The sequence below is a fragment of the Caloenas nicobarica genome, chromosome 7 (assembly GCF_036013445.1).
Source record: "Caloenas nicobarica isolate bCalNic1 chromosome 7, bCalNic1.hap1, whole genome shotgun sequence".
Classification (NCBI taxonomy): Eukaryota; Metazoa; Chordata; class Aves; order Columbiformes; family Columbidae; genus Caloenas; species Caloenas nicobarica.
Window position 1 is genome coordinate 5,183,670 of NC_088251.1, and position 13,929 is coordinate 5,197,598.

General features: G+C 44.2%; 1 protein-coding gene across 13 annotated transcripts in view; it reads right to left on the reverse strand.

Moving 5' to 3' along the window:
* TACC2 (transforming acidic coiled-coil containing protein 2) overlaps positions 1-13,929 on the reverse strand; it is a 145,337-nt gene that overhangs the window by 101,320 nt on the left and 30,088 nt on the right. For all 13 annotated transcript variants that reach the window (XM_065639051.1, XM_065639056.1, XM_065639061.1 and 10 more), the window contains one exon: positions 1,082-6,829. In XM_065639051.1, the coding sequence (XP_065495123.1) occupies positions 1,082-6,829 (5,748 nt within the window). The remainder of the gene's footprint in view (positions 1-1,081; positions 6,830-13,929) is intronic.

Consider the following 13,929-nt stretch of genomic DNA (forward strand, 5'->3'; position numbering starts at 1 on the left):
CTTCTGGTATTTTCACTTACAACACAGTTTTATCACTTTAATTTTTAAGGAATGTGCCACTGAAACATTCTCCCTCCTTATTCAGATAGATCATGTAATTTTTTGCTAATACTTAGAAAGAGTCCATCTATGCAGAGCATGCATTGATGCTGTCTGAAGTAATTCAGCTTTTTCTGCTCTGCTGCCCTATTTACAGCTATAGCTGCCTCCTCTGGTACGGGAAGGGAGGGAAGGGGACAAGAAAGTTGCTGAGGTTACAGAGAAAGCAGTGACACCACTAGGTAAAGGGAAAACACTGATTCTAAGGTCATATTTCTTCTGAATTAACTGCACACCAAACTGAGAATTCAGACAGCAAAGTAGAAATTCACAAAACAAAACAAACCACAAAAAATATAAAACAAAACAAACAAAACCAAAACAGTCTTAAATTTATTAAAGCGGTTACTGCTACCTTTGGAAAATAAACAAATCCAACAACTCTCAGGCTCCACAAATCCCAGCTAAGAAGAATTCACATCTAAACCAACTCCATGTCATTAGAAACACTGAATACCACAGTGATCAAAGGCACTGTCAATACAATTACGCTACCTAGGAGGATAAGAGGGAGGCCTAGACAACTAACAGTGTAATTGGGTTAAACTGTAGGCTTGTTTTTAAATACCGCAGTTCACCAAGTGAGTGCTGCAGGTCGCATTTAACTAGGTCACCAAAACTTAGGCAAAAACCTACTAACTTAAGGCTAGGGAAGTGCTCTTTGTTTGTCTAACTTTAGGCTACGAGATGTGCGCACTGGGGAGTGTGAGCAAATCCACACAGGGAAGGGCAGGAATCTGGACCAGCAGATGGAACAGGTAAGAAGTGTGCTCCTCAGGTTTTAGGACCCCTCTGCCCTTACAAATAGTTTCAGATTTTTTCCACTTAGTCCACATTTAGAAGCAACAGAAATTTAGTAGAAATTTAAGAACAGAGTAACCGCTGTGCCCTCCCAAACAATGGGTGACCGCCTTGAAAGCTGTATCCCCATCCAGCCCCAGGGTCCTGAAAACCATTTCACATAGTAATTTAAAGCAAATACCTTTCAGCAGGTGATTCTGCGTCCTGAAGTTCATCGAGGTCAGGGTTCTCAGGCTCAGCTGGTGCAAGCGGTGATAGCTTTCTTTTGGCATCCTGAAGTGAGCTTTCATCTTCCGAATTCATCTTGTTGGGCTGATTTTCAGCAACAGTGGTATCTGTGCATGCAGAATCCTCACCCTGCTCCATCACAGAAACGGCTGGAGAGTGATTTTTGTACAGGTCTGACTCCTGCTCTTCAGTGCTCCTGTTTAAAGCTAAGTCACCTTCACCAGTGACTAACATCCTTGCAGTACCTGTTTCAGGCATGTCTCCAGGTTTCTCTTCACCAATTTTTGCTGTGCTTAGCACTGTGTCGCTGTTTTCTTTTACATCTCCCTCAGCCACATTGCTAGATTCTAGTTTAAAGACAGTTTGCAAGCAATCTTCCTGGCTTACTTCATTTTTTAAGTAGTCTATTAACCCATGCACATTCACTTCCTTTGCTTGCTGCGCATCTTGTGAATTTTCCGATGTTTCCAAGCATTTCCTATTTACTGGATCACCCTGTATCATCTTCATGTCACTCTGAGACTTAATGTCATGCATGAAATTGCTGTGAGTGTGTGTCTGCTGACTTTCCCCAGGTGACACATTAAAGTTGTCAGGCAATTTTTCATGATTGTAAGATCCTCCCGGGACAAGTGTTGAAGCTGCCATGTCAGAGATGCTCTTGGCAGTGTCTGGATCGCCGTGCTCACATTTCTCCTGTTCATTTGGCTTAGGATCCTGGCACTGTTCAGTAGGAAGACTTACATCCTCTTCAGATGAAACCGGTTCTGCACCACACTCTGTAATTAAGTTATTTCCCTCTGCGGTAGCAGCGTCTTCTAAGTCACTCTCCTGCACATCGCCTGTGGAGATAACAGCTACTGTGGGTTGCTGCTTATTGTCAGAATATTCAGGGAAGTTCTCAGCAGCTGCCCCATCAAATGCAGCCGGTCCTTGCTTCTTTATCCCTAAGCTTATTAGCGATTCAGGATCACTGCCACCAGCACACACATCTTCCTTTCTTTCCATCTCACTGCTCTCTGGATGCTCTGCGGTTTTGTGTGGCTTTCGCAGGTTTTCCAGAGCGCGTTCAGCAGGTGTGGTGCCATCCAAGCTGGGGACCACTTCTAAACAGGCACCGGGCTGCGTGTTTTTCTCAGCATCCCGGAGGCTTGCTGGTGGCAGCTCTGCCACCGTGTTTTCCTGTTGCGGAGATTTACCTTCAGCAGGTCTGCAGGAGTTCTCAGTAGCTAAAGACAACTCTTGCCCCTCTGCTTCTGGGGTGCCCTCGGGAGCTCCTTCGCCCTCCTTGTTTGATTCTGAAAAGATCTCAGCACCGCACAGTTCTGCTGTGTCCTCGGCCACTGGACTCTGCTTGAAGCCTGCATGGTTTTCGGACAAAAGTTGGGGTAATTCAGCACTCGGTGTGCTGTGGACAGTTTTTTTAAATATCTGGCTGATCTGGTCCCTAAAGCCTGGGAGGCTGGAGCCAATGTCCAGAGAGCTGCAAGTCAGAGCCTCATGCTCCCTTCCAGACTTCTCCACAGACTGCTCAGAAATACTGATCTCTGCCCCGGTTATGTTATTGTTCTCTTCTGAAAGCTCTTCCATTTTTTCTGAATTCGCAGGTTTCTCTAAGATCTTACTGTACTTGTCACCTCCGCAGATATTGGTTGCAATTTCCTCATTACAGCCTCCTTGTTTACCTGCAGATGAAAGGCTCAGCAGCTTCCCTTCTAGAGCACGGAGAGCGAAGAGAGACTCTGCTGAACTGTCACTTTGCTGTGCTTTGAAGTTTCCCTCACTTTTTGTTTCTTTGGATTTAATTGCAGAGATCTCTTTCTTCAGCTTCTCACAATTGAACTGTGATAAGTTTCCCGTACTCTGCCCCAAATTTAAAGTCTCTGGCAGGGCTAAACTTCTGTCTCCATCACCCTGAAAACTTTGGTCTGGAGTATCTTCTTCATTCACACTCATACTCCCCGCAGGGCTGTTTTCTGAATTTGCTGGTTTACCTGTGTTTACCCTGGGTGAAGGACCCAAGTGCTCAGACACCTGAGAACCTGCAGCAATCTGCAAATTAGAGTTTCCTTCTAAGGCATTTTGGCGTGCTACAAATTCCAGCTCATTATTTAGTAATTCCCCTCCAGTGCCACTGTTCATACTGGTTCCGGTTTGCTGGTTGGGATGGCCGAGTGCAGAGGTCTGTGCTGTAAAATTCGCTTGACAGTAACCAGGCTCCTCTGGTGTCTTTTGAACACGGCTGGATTTATACAACTTATCAGGGGGAATTACTTCCCCATGTGCCTGTAATGGCGAAGGAGATCCTTTTGCCGCTGGACCTTTATCGCTTTTCACGTCGCTTGTTTCTGTGGCAGAAGCGCCATCCTCGCCACTTAGCTCCGTGTTTCCATCCTTCCGCATGATCCCCCCATCAGCGGTCAGACCTTCAATCTTTTCTGAGTTTTGTGCCATTAACGGCATTTTCCCTTGAGTTTCTGGATGAAATATTTGAGGCTCATTTTTCTCAGAATTATCAGAAGTACATGCTATTTCTGTATCACTTGGCAAAGCCTGTGATATGTTAGCGGCACTTGCTGAATTCTGCATCCCAGGAAGGGCGTTTATAGCAGCAGCACAGCTCTCGCCAGTGTTATCCTTTATCCAGCATACGCTGCCTGGCTGTTCATTCTTGTCAGATTCTTTAGAAAACGTATTGGCATGACACACTGCTTCATGCTGACTAGCTGAGATCAAAGAATTATTATCCTGCTCGGGCTTGTTCGAGTTTTGCTTACTGCGACAGTTTTCTTTTGCCTTGAGATCAGTTTTGTTTTGCTGGTTGCAATCTTGTAAATTAAGCATGGTCACACCAGAAATATTTTGCCCGTGTTCGCTGCTGCACACATCCCCTGACACCAGGGCACTGCTTTTATCCTTCTCCTTTGCTTTTGCCATGTCAGAGTTGCATTGGATCGGTGCTGCACCTAGCACAGAAAAGTCTTTATTAAGGTTGTTTGAAATGTTTAGAGGTATTTCTGATATATTGCTGTGATCATTTAGGTCCAATGGCCGTTCAGGTTTTGGAGCCATTTCTTTGTGTTCCTGATCATCTGCTCTTGTGACAGTTGTCAGGCTGCTCTGCTGCTCCTGTTGTTCATCTCCTGCATTTGAAACCCAGTCACTGTCACCAGCAACAGGCAGTGACTTCTCCATTTGCTCTGCTTGGGGAAGAGCAGCTGGAACATCTGCATTTTCCTGCAGCCCTCTGATGCTGCACCCCAGGGCCTCTGAGGAGCCGCACGTGTCACTCTCAGAGGGGCAGCTGTTTTCGCTGACGTGGCCGTCACCCCCATCCTCCTCGTGAACTTGCTGAGGAGTGAGATCTGAAGCACTGACCACAGCTTGGGAGGTTTCTGAACAAGCCGTTTGCATATTCCTGTGACCTTCTGTAGCCACTTGCTCCAGCGTAGCTTCCATCGCCACATCGGATTCACACTCACTTTTCAGTGCCAAACCTGTGTCCTCCATTAAACTTTTCAATGCAGTTGGGTGCTTCTCCTGTTGAACACCCTCATTTTCTTTACCATCCACAGCACTGCCTGGTCCTTGCTCTGGATCCCTGCAAGGCACATCGGCAATGTGACCGAGCTGGTCTTTGTTTTCCGAAACCCGTGAGGCATCCTCAGTTTGTACAGCCACACGATTCACAGTCCCTGCCAACTCATTCAAGCGCTGGAGCTTGAGTTTTGATTTGGACGTTTTTGCAGTTTCTTCTAGCTTGCTATACGTCTCCGTTTTTTCTGGACTCTCCGATTTGCATTCAGATTCTAACACAGTTTCTCTAGCAAAAGCCTTTTCCCAGGGTTCATCCTGCTTACTCTGCTTAATATTATTGTTCTGAGGGTGGAGGAGCGGTGAACTGTGTGCGCTGGCTAAACAAACCTTTTCAGCCCCACTACAGCCTGGCTGGCCTGAAGTTTTGTCTTCTGCCTCAGTATTAAAGCAACCAAAATTCAGTGGACATTCTTCCTTTGGAAACTGCGGCAAAGCCACAAGGTTATTCTCCAGGGCATCTGTGGCAGCTGTTTTCTCTTTACTTATGTGTTGCTCAGGTTTACGACCAAGAGACTGTGCATTGTCTTCGGGTGATTTAAAGTTACTGTGTACATTCAGAGGCTTTCCTCCAGCTTCTTCCTGTAGGTCACCTGTTGAAGTCTTTTCACAAAGACTGAATTCTTCAGGATTGTGCTCCAAATGGGTATTTTCCTTGTCCTGGTTGCAGCTACTAACAGACTTCAATAGTTGTCTTTCTGCCCCACTTGATCCCTCAGGTAATTCACTGTTTTCTGTGTCTTGTGCATCCTCTGTTCGGATTTTGATTTTTTCTCCTATTAGACTTGCCTCAGTTTCTTTTTGATTCAGCTCTGTAGATCTGCTCAGAGAAGTACTTAATGCATATTCTTCCAGTAATAACCTTTTACCTACCAGGGAATATTCCTTGGTGGGATTGATAATGCTTTCTGTTTCAGAAAGTGTGGTGCTTTCTCTAGACACATCGTCAGCTTTTATAATTTCATTGCTACTGGCTTCATCTTTTGGGTTTTCAGTCGTGACAGCCGATTTTTGTTCTTCTTCTCGCTTAAGTGATAAAGGCACACTGAAATGCTCAGCACTAACAAGCTCATCCTCCTTTTGAAGCTCCCTTTGAAAAATGGGTTCGCTTTTTTCAGAGGCTGTTTTCACTGCTTCACTCCTCACTGGATCTTGAGAGTCATTTCCAGGCACATAATCCCTCGAAGGCTCTTCAGGTTTTGGTACCAAGAAGAGATTTGGAGGGTTAGAAGGCAATTCTGACATTAAAGTACAGGCTTGTGACTGCTCCCCTTTGCTTCCAGATAGAGCTGGGTTTGCCTCATCCCCTTCAGCCGTTGTTACAGCCCCCACCTGTAGATTACAGACTTCACTGATCTCAGCGAAGCCCTGAACATTCACAATTGCTCCAAATTTTTCGCTGTCTGAGCCTCCTGTTGCTGGATAATTTAGGATTAAGGTTTCCTTTTTCATTAGCAGACCCTCTCCACCATCTGTGTTCTGTCTACCTTGCTGCATTACAGTTTGAGGCTGACCTACTTCCAAAACTCCTCGCTCCTGAGCGGTAAAATAATCTCCTGCTGCTTTACCCTGCGGAAACGTGCTGCCCTGGGCTTCCCTCATGTTACCCAGCTGGTCACCCTGCCAGGGCGATCCTAATTCACTCAAATTCATTTGCGCAGCTCTTTGCATTTCTGTAATTGCTGCAGGAGGGCTCGGCTCCAGGCTTGGCTTTCTGGGATAATTCTCACTGTTTTCCTTACAAGTGGCAGCAATATCGTCACGTTTTGGGCCTCTGTCCACAGATACGGCGTGTGCTGTTCCTTCTCCTTTGTTGCTCGCTGGACCTGGGGATGGCACTGCTTCATTGCAATTTGAGGTCGGTGACTTGTCATTGCTGCTGGCGAGATCTGCTGTGATGTGTTCTTTGGCACTTTCTGCTGAAGGCACCAGGGCAGGGAGACTTCCCTCTCTTGCTTCAGCCGCCCACTTTAAGAAATTAGAGCTCGTTTGTCCTCCGTGTTCTTGAAGGATCCTGTTCTGTCCTGTCACCTCTGAAGCCACCACGCTTGAATTGGGATTGGATAAATCTTCAGCACTGTAGCTTCTGGTGCCTTCATTACTGATGCTGCCAACAACGGAAATGTTTATTTGTTTCACGTCAGTAAAGAAGCAAAGAATAAAAACAATTCATACCATTGATGTTTCAAAGCCATGCAGTACATGCACCGAGAAGCTGATAATGTGCATTCAGGAGCTAAGCCATCAGACGCATATTACAGTGATTTAAATGCTTATTATTCTGGCAAATATGTTCCCAGTCTTACCTGACAGCCACTGTGCTCATGACCAAAATCTGTCTTAGTTAAAGGCGGGGAGAGGGGACATACATCTGACAAACTAAAGGAGCAACGTGGGGAAAAGTGACAAAAATACCGGAAAAAAAACCACCAGTACCTCAAAGAAAGGTTTTTAATTTCTGCTTCTATGAGACTACTTTGTCCAAAGCTAAAGGCTGTGTGATCTACAGTAACTGCTGTTATCTGGCGATACTTATGTTGTGCAGCAGAAGATTAAGAAGGGCCCATCTGTTGAATGTTTTCTCCAGCTAATCAGCACAGTTGGTTCTCTCTGAAAGGTGAAAGGTCTCACCCTGCCAAATGACGTTGCCATACAATGACACACGCCCTATGAGGTCATTTTATTGCTTTGTTTGATTTCAGTGCATATAAGCTATAACCCTTTGTAAGATCTCTCTCCCCACCCATTAAAGATTAGATAGAATAAATGGAAGTAGGGATGATGTGTGTGCACTAACTGCAGAGAAGGAGAAGTTATTTTTAATACTTTTCACGTGCACTGTGCGGACCTCAGTTTCCACATCCAGGTTTGTAGGTGATGAAATAGTTTAACCTTGTTCTCTCCCTCACCTCCCCTGCGAAGCCTGGGCAAATTTTCACTGCCTTAGAGAACACGGAGTGAAATATCAATTCAAAACTGAATGACGTATTGTACCCAGGAGCAAGGGGCATGGTTTACTTGACAAGGAATTCCAAAGCAAGATCCAAGAAGCACCTTTCCCCTTCTCTGCCCAAGTTTTACACACAAAACAATTGATGGAGAAGTGAGTCAGTGCCCAGATGCCAGGTCCCTGCAGCTCAGGTCTACCTTAGATCCTAAAAACCTTCAGAGTCACTACAATGGAAAATCATACAATCAGAGGATAGTTTGGGTTGGAAGGGATTTTCAAAGCTCCCGCAGCGCCCCCCCTGCCATGAGCAGGGACATCTGCACCAGCTCAGGTTGCTCAGAGCCCCGTCCAGCCTGGCCTGGGATGTCTCCAGGGATGCTTCATCCACCACCTCTCTGGCCAACCCGGGCCAGGCTCTCACCACCCTCAGTGTAAAAAACATTCGTAGTCCTTAAAGAGCTATTGAAATTTGCCTGTATTTAGGGTAAGCCTTAAATTCAAGGTAAAATATCCATACCATACAATTAATTTATAGTTTAAACAAATTTCAGCGATCCTTGGCATCAGCTTGTACATTTAATTTATAACACAAATACATTTTATTTAAACTTTTAAAAATTCTTTTGCCCTTTTTTTTGTTTGTTTGTTTGAATTTTCCTAGCACAGGATAAACACCTATCCATACAAAACTTACTGACACTGGGAACAACAACACAAGTGGCAATGCAATATCTGGTATTTGCTGGATCACTGACAACGTGGGGCATGACAGGTCATGAACAAACAACGAGGAGATGCCAGGAGGCTTTCCCTGAGGAGGGAATAGACTTTATCATTTGACATTAACTTTGCACACAAGGACTCTTAATTAGAAAAGGACGGACAGAAACCACAACACTGAGTTGGGGAGGGAAAAGCGGGAGTCAATCGCCATTCCAGCTTTTTGTTTGTGTTGCAGGTTTATCTTCTTACAGATTAAATTGCCCTTTAGCAGTTGTGTGCCCAGGGTTCTTCAACCTGGAAGCACGCTGCTGTCAGAGACATGATGTTCAGAGCAAGAAAAAAGGTGGGTGCAGGTTGTGGGGAGGAGAAGTCTTCTAACCTTTGTGAAACCGAGCGTTTGAAAAAGTGGAAAACACCACCTACAATTACAGTTTCTCCTTATCACCTCTCTTTAACCTACGATTCTTTACTCATTAATCCCATTTGTCAACTGAGCTAGAAAAAGCATGATAATAAATGTGAGATTGAAACATTGTTACTGTTCATCATAGAGACCATACATCATTATATATTTGCATTTTGCACATTTCGACTGACTGAAATTTCTCTAAGATCTTTACGGATGTTACTTCTTTGTTACATTAGACTTCTATTTGCAACTATTAAATATGAAACAGTTCCAAATATGTCTGCAGTGGTTAAGATTTTTGAACACATTTGTTAAATCCACAAACTCTCTACTACCATGCTGAGCAAAGAGTCATAGTAGTAAATCTGTGACTTAGGAGGTTCAAGGGCAGATGAACTAAGCTATTCAGCGTTATGAACCAACTAATACAATTTTTCAGGTGTTTGATAATGCCAAAAACTTGTTCATTTTACTCAGGAGTGGATGAAGTAATTGGGACAACTTTGTAATTAACATGTGCTGAACAGGATTAAAATGACAGTGCTGGCACATGTTGCGATGGCAACTTAAACTATGACTTTTAGGATGAAGCAGTACACATTCGTTGTCTGTGCTACTTCAGCTAGCTTCAATATTTTACTCAGGACATAACAGAGAATTGAAAGATTCCAGTTTCCAATCATAAGAAGATACATCCACACTGGCCTGTTTGGATCTCTCCATTTATGTTTCTCTTTCTGATGTAGTAACAAAGAAAACTATACAGGGAACATATCCTACATCTTCCTTTTCATTTTTTGTAATCTTTTCTGTCTGCAAGACACTGCTGGGGTGAGGCAAACATCTGTTGGGAATGACTTAAGCACAGTTGATCTGCTTTAGGGCAGAAAGATGGGCTAGATGACCTCTTAAGGTCACACCTAGGCCCATTATCCTCCACTCTTTTTAAAGGGAATAACACTGTAGGGAAATGACACCACATGCTGAAGATAATTCCCCCGAGTAAAACTCAATCTACATGAAAATGTATTAGTCATCAATAATTACCTGCAGAGAGCATGTATTTTCAGACAACCCGTTCAATATTATCAACACGAAGCTATGACCCTAAAAGTTGGGTTTTTTTAAATACAGGAAAACAAAATATGTTCTCTTTTGTGGTTACTTTATCTCTTTTGTTCGTAACCTGAACTAGCTAGCTATTTTTAAGGGTAAAATTCATTCATATTTAAAATAAAACATGCAAATGACAAAGCGTGAAAGAACAGAGTTCCTCATAGTTTGTGTACAGCTTAAGACACGAGCCATTTTGCTAGAAAAAAATGCTGCATGTATTTTATGATATGTTAAAGGAAAAATGCAGTCACACAAAGATCTAGGTGTATATGTAATTTGAAATATGCAAGTGTCCCGCTGCACTCAAGAGTTATCAAAGGGAACTTTTCCCTTAAGAAGTTAAGCACACAATTAAGGATTTGCAAGTTTAAGGCCTTAACCTACTGATATGAATGTTATCCTTCCAGTCACAACATCAACTAACAATGAGTTAAATCTTTGTATGTGTTAAGTGTTTGTTTTGCGTAAATAATTACTGAGAAATGGCTTGTTTGGAAGCACATTGCAAATTTACCAATTAATTTTTAATACCTGTAGTTAACCTCTTCCACCTTCAAAATATACTGTGGCAAGTTCAAATTATCCTGGAACAAATTAAGAGTACTGCCCAGTTACTGAGATGCTTATTAGGACAGCACCACCTGGTTTGTGTTTAGGGCGTGAATCTCTAAAGCATGTTAAGAAATCAATGATTTATGGTACATTCCCCACAAATACTTCCAGATCAAGAGCCATACCCGACCTACCAGCCTGAACTTGGAACTTCCATTACTCTGTTTTGCCATCCATAGCAAAGGCAAGGGGACAGAAGATAAAACCAGCAGCAGCTAGACAAAAACCTCTTTGACTGGTGTTTACTATCTGCAGGGAAACTGGAGGGGCTGGGGGTAGAGATACCCAAAGATGTTAAGCCTGCTTGATAAACAACAAGAAATGATGTTCCAACAACAGAAAATCGTAGATAATTTGAAATTTCCTTTCCTTATTCCTTTGCTTTCCTTCTAGAACACGCGGTATTTGTTAAAAGGACAGGCAGCCTTTCCAACCCAGTCACGCTTGCGAGGGAAAAAAACACCAAGTGCTGAAGCCGATGGAACCCAGAGGTCACGTATGGCTGCCATCCATACCGATGTAACCCCCAGCCTGAGCAATTGTATTCCCAGGAGGATAAGAGCCTGAAATCGAGGATGAATTTAGAAAGCACTGAAGGGGACAAATGCACAGGCAGCTCTGCAACTGTGGTACACTTAGAGCTGCTTCTCAAATGTTTCTGTTCTGTTTCCCCTGACACACGAGAGACCAGCGTCTACATTTGGAGTTTACACATTAGGACACATATTGGAGGACTTTAGCTTCAAGAATCTGGCACTTCAATCTGTCCCTAAGAGGTCCTGAAAGTTAATTAGGAACATGGAAATAATTTCCACATCCCCTTTAAAAAAAAAAAAAAAAAGAAGCCAGAGTTTTAGAGGCAGAGCAAGCCACTATTTGAACTTTTCAGTGTAAACAAACACATGAGAAATCCATCATCACTAAAGGGCTGCTAACAGCAGCCAGCTTCCCCCGCCCTCCCTGAATATCTAAGCTTTCAGGAAAAAGTGAAGCAGGAATAATGATCTATATGATCCTCCTGGGAACTCTCCTCCCCTTCTCCCCCCACCCTCAACCGCTTTTCTCCTCCTTGTTCCGCACACAGAATAAAATGCCTGGCCTGCAATATTTTAAGTATGACCGAACTAAATCATTCTAACATTTAGAAGGAAGCTGTACTACTGCTGCAGCGAGCAAACATGGCCAGATCTTCAATTCCGGTTCCACAGCCAGCGCCTGGTCCCTGTTGGAGACATCTGGAGGGTCAGCGGGCAGCGCGGCACCGAGCGGAGGGTCCCACGCGACGTGCGGCAGCTCCAGCAGTGGCTCCGAGGGTCCCACACAATCTGTGCTCACCACTTGAGGTGGGAGAGCAGCCAAGTTCATCCGTGAGAAGTGCTTATTCCCCTGAACAGCTACTGGGTGTGTACCTTTTAACAGAATCATAGAATAGTTTGGGTTGGAAGGGACCTTCCAAACTCATCCAGTGCCCCCCCTGCCATGAGCAGGGACATCTGCACCAGCTCAGGTTGCTCAGAGCCCCGTCCAGCCTGGCCTGGGATGTCTCCAGGGATGGTTCAGCCACCACCTCTCTGAGCACCCTCAGTGTCAAAAATGTCTTCCTTGTATCTAGTCTGAAACTACCTTCTTTTAGTTTAAAACCATCTCTTCTTGTCCTATTGCAACAGGCTCTGCTAAACAGTCTGTCCCCATCTTTCTTATCGGCTCCTCATCAGTCACAACAAGGTCTCCCCGGAGCTTCTCCTCCAGCTGAACAGCCCGGCTCTCCCAGCCTGTGCTCCCAGCAGAGCTGCTCCAGCCTCGGGTCATTCCTGTGGCTGCTCTGGCCCGTGTGTGTCCTGTGCTGAGGAACCAGAGCTGGACCCAGGGCTCCAGGTGGGGTTTCACCAAAGCAGAGGGGCAGAATCACCTCCCTCCACCTGCTGGCCACGCTCCTTTTGATGCTGTCTCTGCTTTTTCCTAAACCCGCCAGAAAAAAATGCTTTTCTGGGGTAAAGTTGTCCAGCTAAGGATTCCTCAGGCATTTTCCCCTGTGTGTGCACAGGAGGGCACGGTTACATCTCACGGAGACACCGAGGCAAAGCCTGAGGCTTACTGACTATTCTAGTTCTTCAGCATTTTTATTTCACATGGAAAGTTTGCAGATTAATTGCTGACGGTGTTACTTTTCGACACACAGGACTAGTGAGAAACAGGTAAAAAACCTTGGACTGAAACAGAGTATTGTAAAATTAGATAGTTTGAACTCTAAAACATAAGAATTTAAAAGCGAGGGAGACAATTTCTGAGAATTTGTGGAGGATGGAAGAAAGACACCTAGAAGACTGGAAAAAAGCAAGTGTGGTAGTTTTCCACTCCACCCCAGGATGGTAGGTCATACACTCTAAGATTGTAAGAGCTCACTTCAGGGCGGAAAAGATGTGTTCAAAGCAGCATACGGGAGCGAGTTAAAAATAAACAGCTTGGAATCTGAAACTTCAAAGATTTTCCGTTTATTGTCTTTGTTTCTATTTTGGCAGGATATAACTTAGAAGCCACCCCAAACAGGCATGTGCCAGCAGCTTCAAGAGTAAGGCTAAATAAAAAGTAATTGCCTGAGCTCCTGCCCATCTAATTTGTTTCCTGAAACAAGAATCTCATGAATCCCTTCAAGCTGACTCATCCATGTAACATTCAGTTCACAAGAGTCATAATTTTGCATGCTGAAGTGTAAAGCAGTTTTAGCCAGCACTGATATAAGTCTAAGTGTTCTCAGTACTTAGACTTTGAAAAGTGATCCCTAAAGAACTGCGGCTATGCCATTTTTGAGTAACGCATTTAAAAACCATGCAAATTGGTCACAGAACTATATAACTATATAGAAATACCTATGCTAATATTAAAAAAAAAAAGGCAAGACTGCATTTGTTGCAGCTAAACCACAAATATTCAAACCTCAAGATAAGAGACCTCACCCCACAGTCTCTGTTACTTACTCTGACCCATTCTAACACCAGTTTGGAAGGCTTAATATGCTGGGTGGGCAACAGCGTAGCCTTGTGTTAATTACCTGTACTAAGCCCGTTGTTTCAAACCACACCAGTGTGTAACTACTTGCTTCTTAACACAGCCTGCCAAAAGGCACATGCAGAAATTGCTGACACTAATGTAAACCATCGCACACCACATCTCAGCTCCAGCGTTTGCTATTTTTCCATTCATGCTTCGTGCCCCTCATCCTGCTCAGAGCTGGAGCCTCCACTTGTGCTTCCACTGAAATCCAGACCCACAGAGAGAAAATTATCTGGCCCACATGACTTCTGGCTTCAGATCAGACTCTATTAACCAGTTATTTCTACCACGACTGGAGTAGGAAGAAGAGACACACTTGCTACTTTGAGATTAAAAAATAAAATAC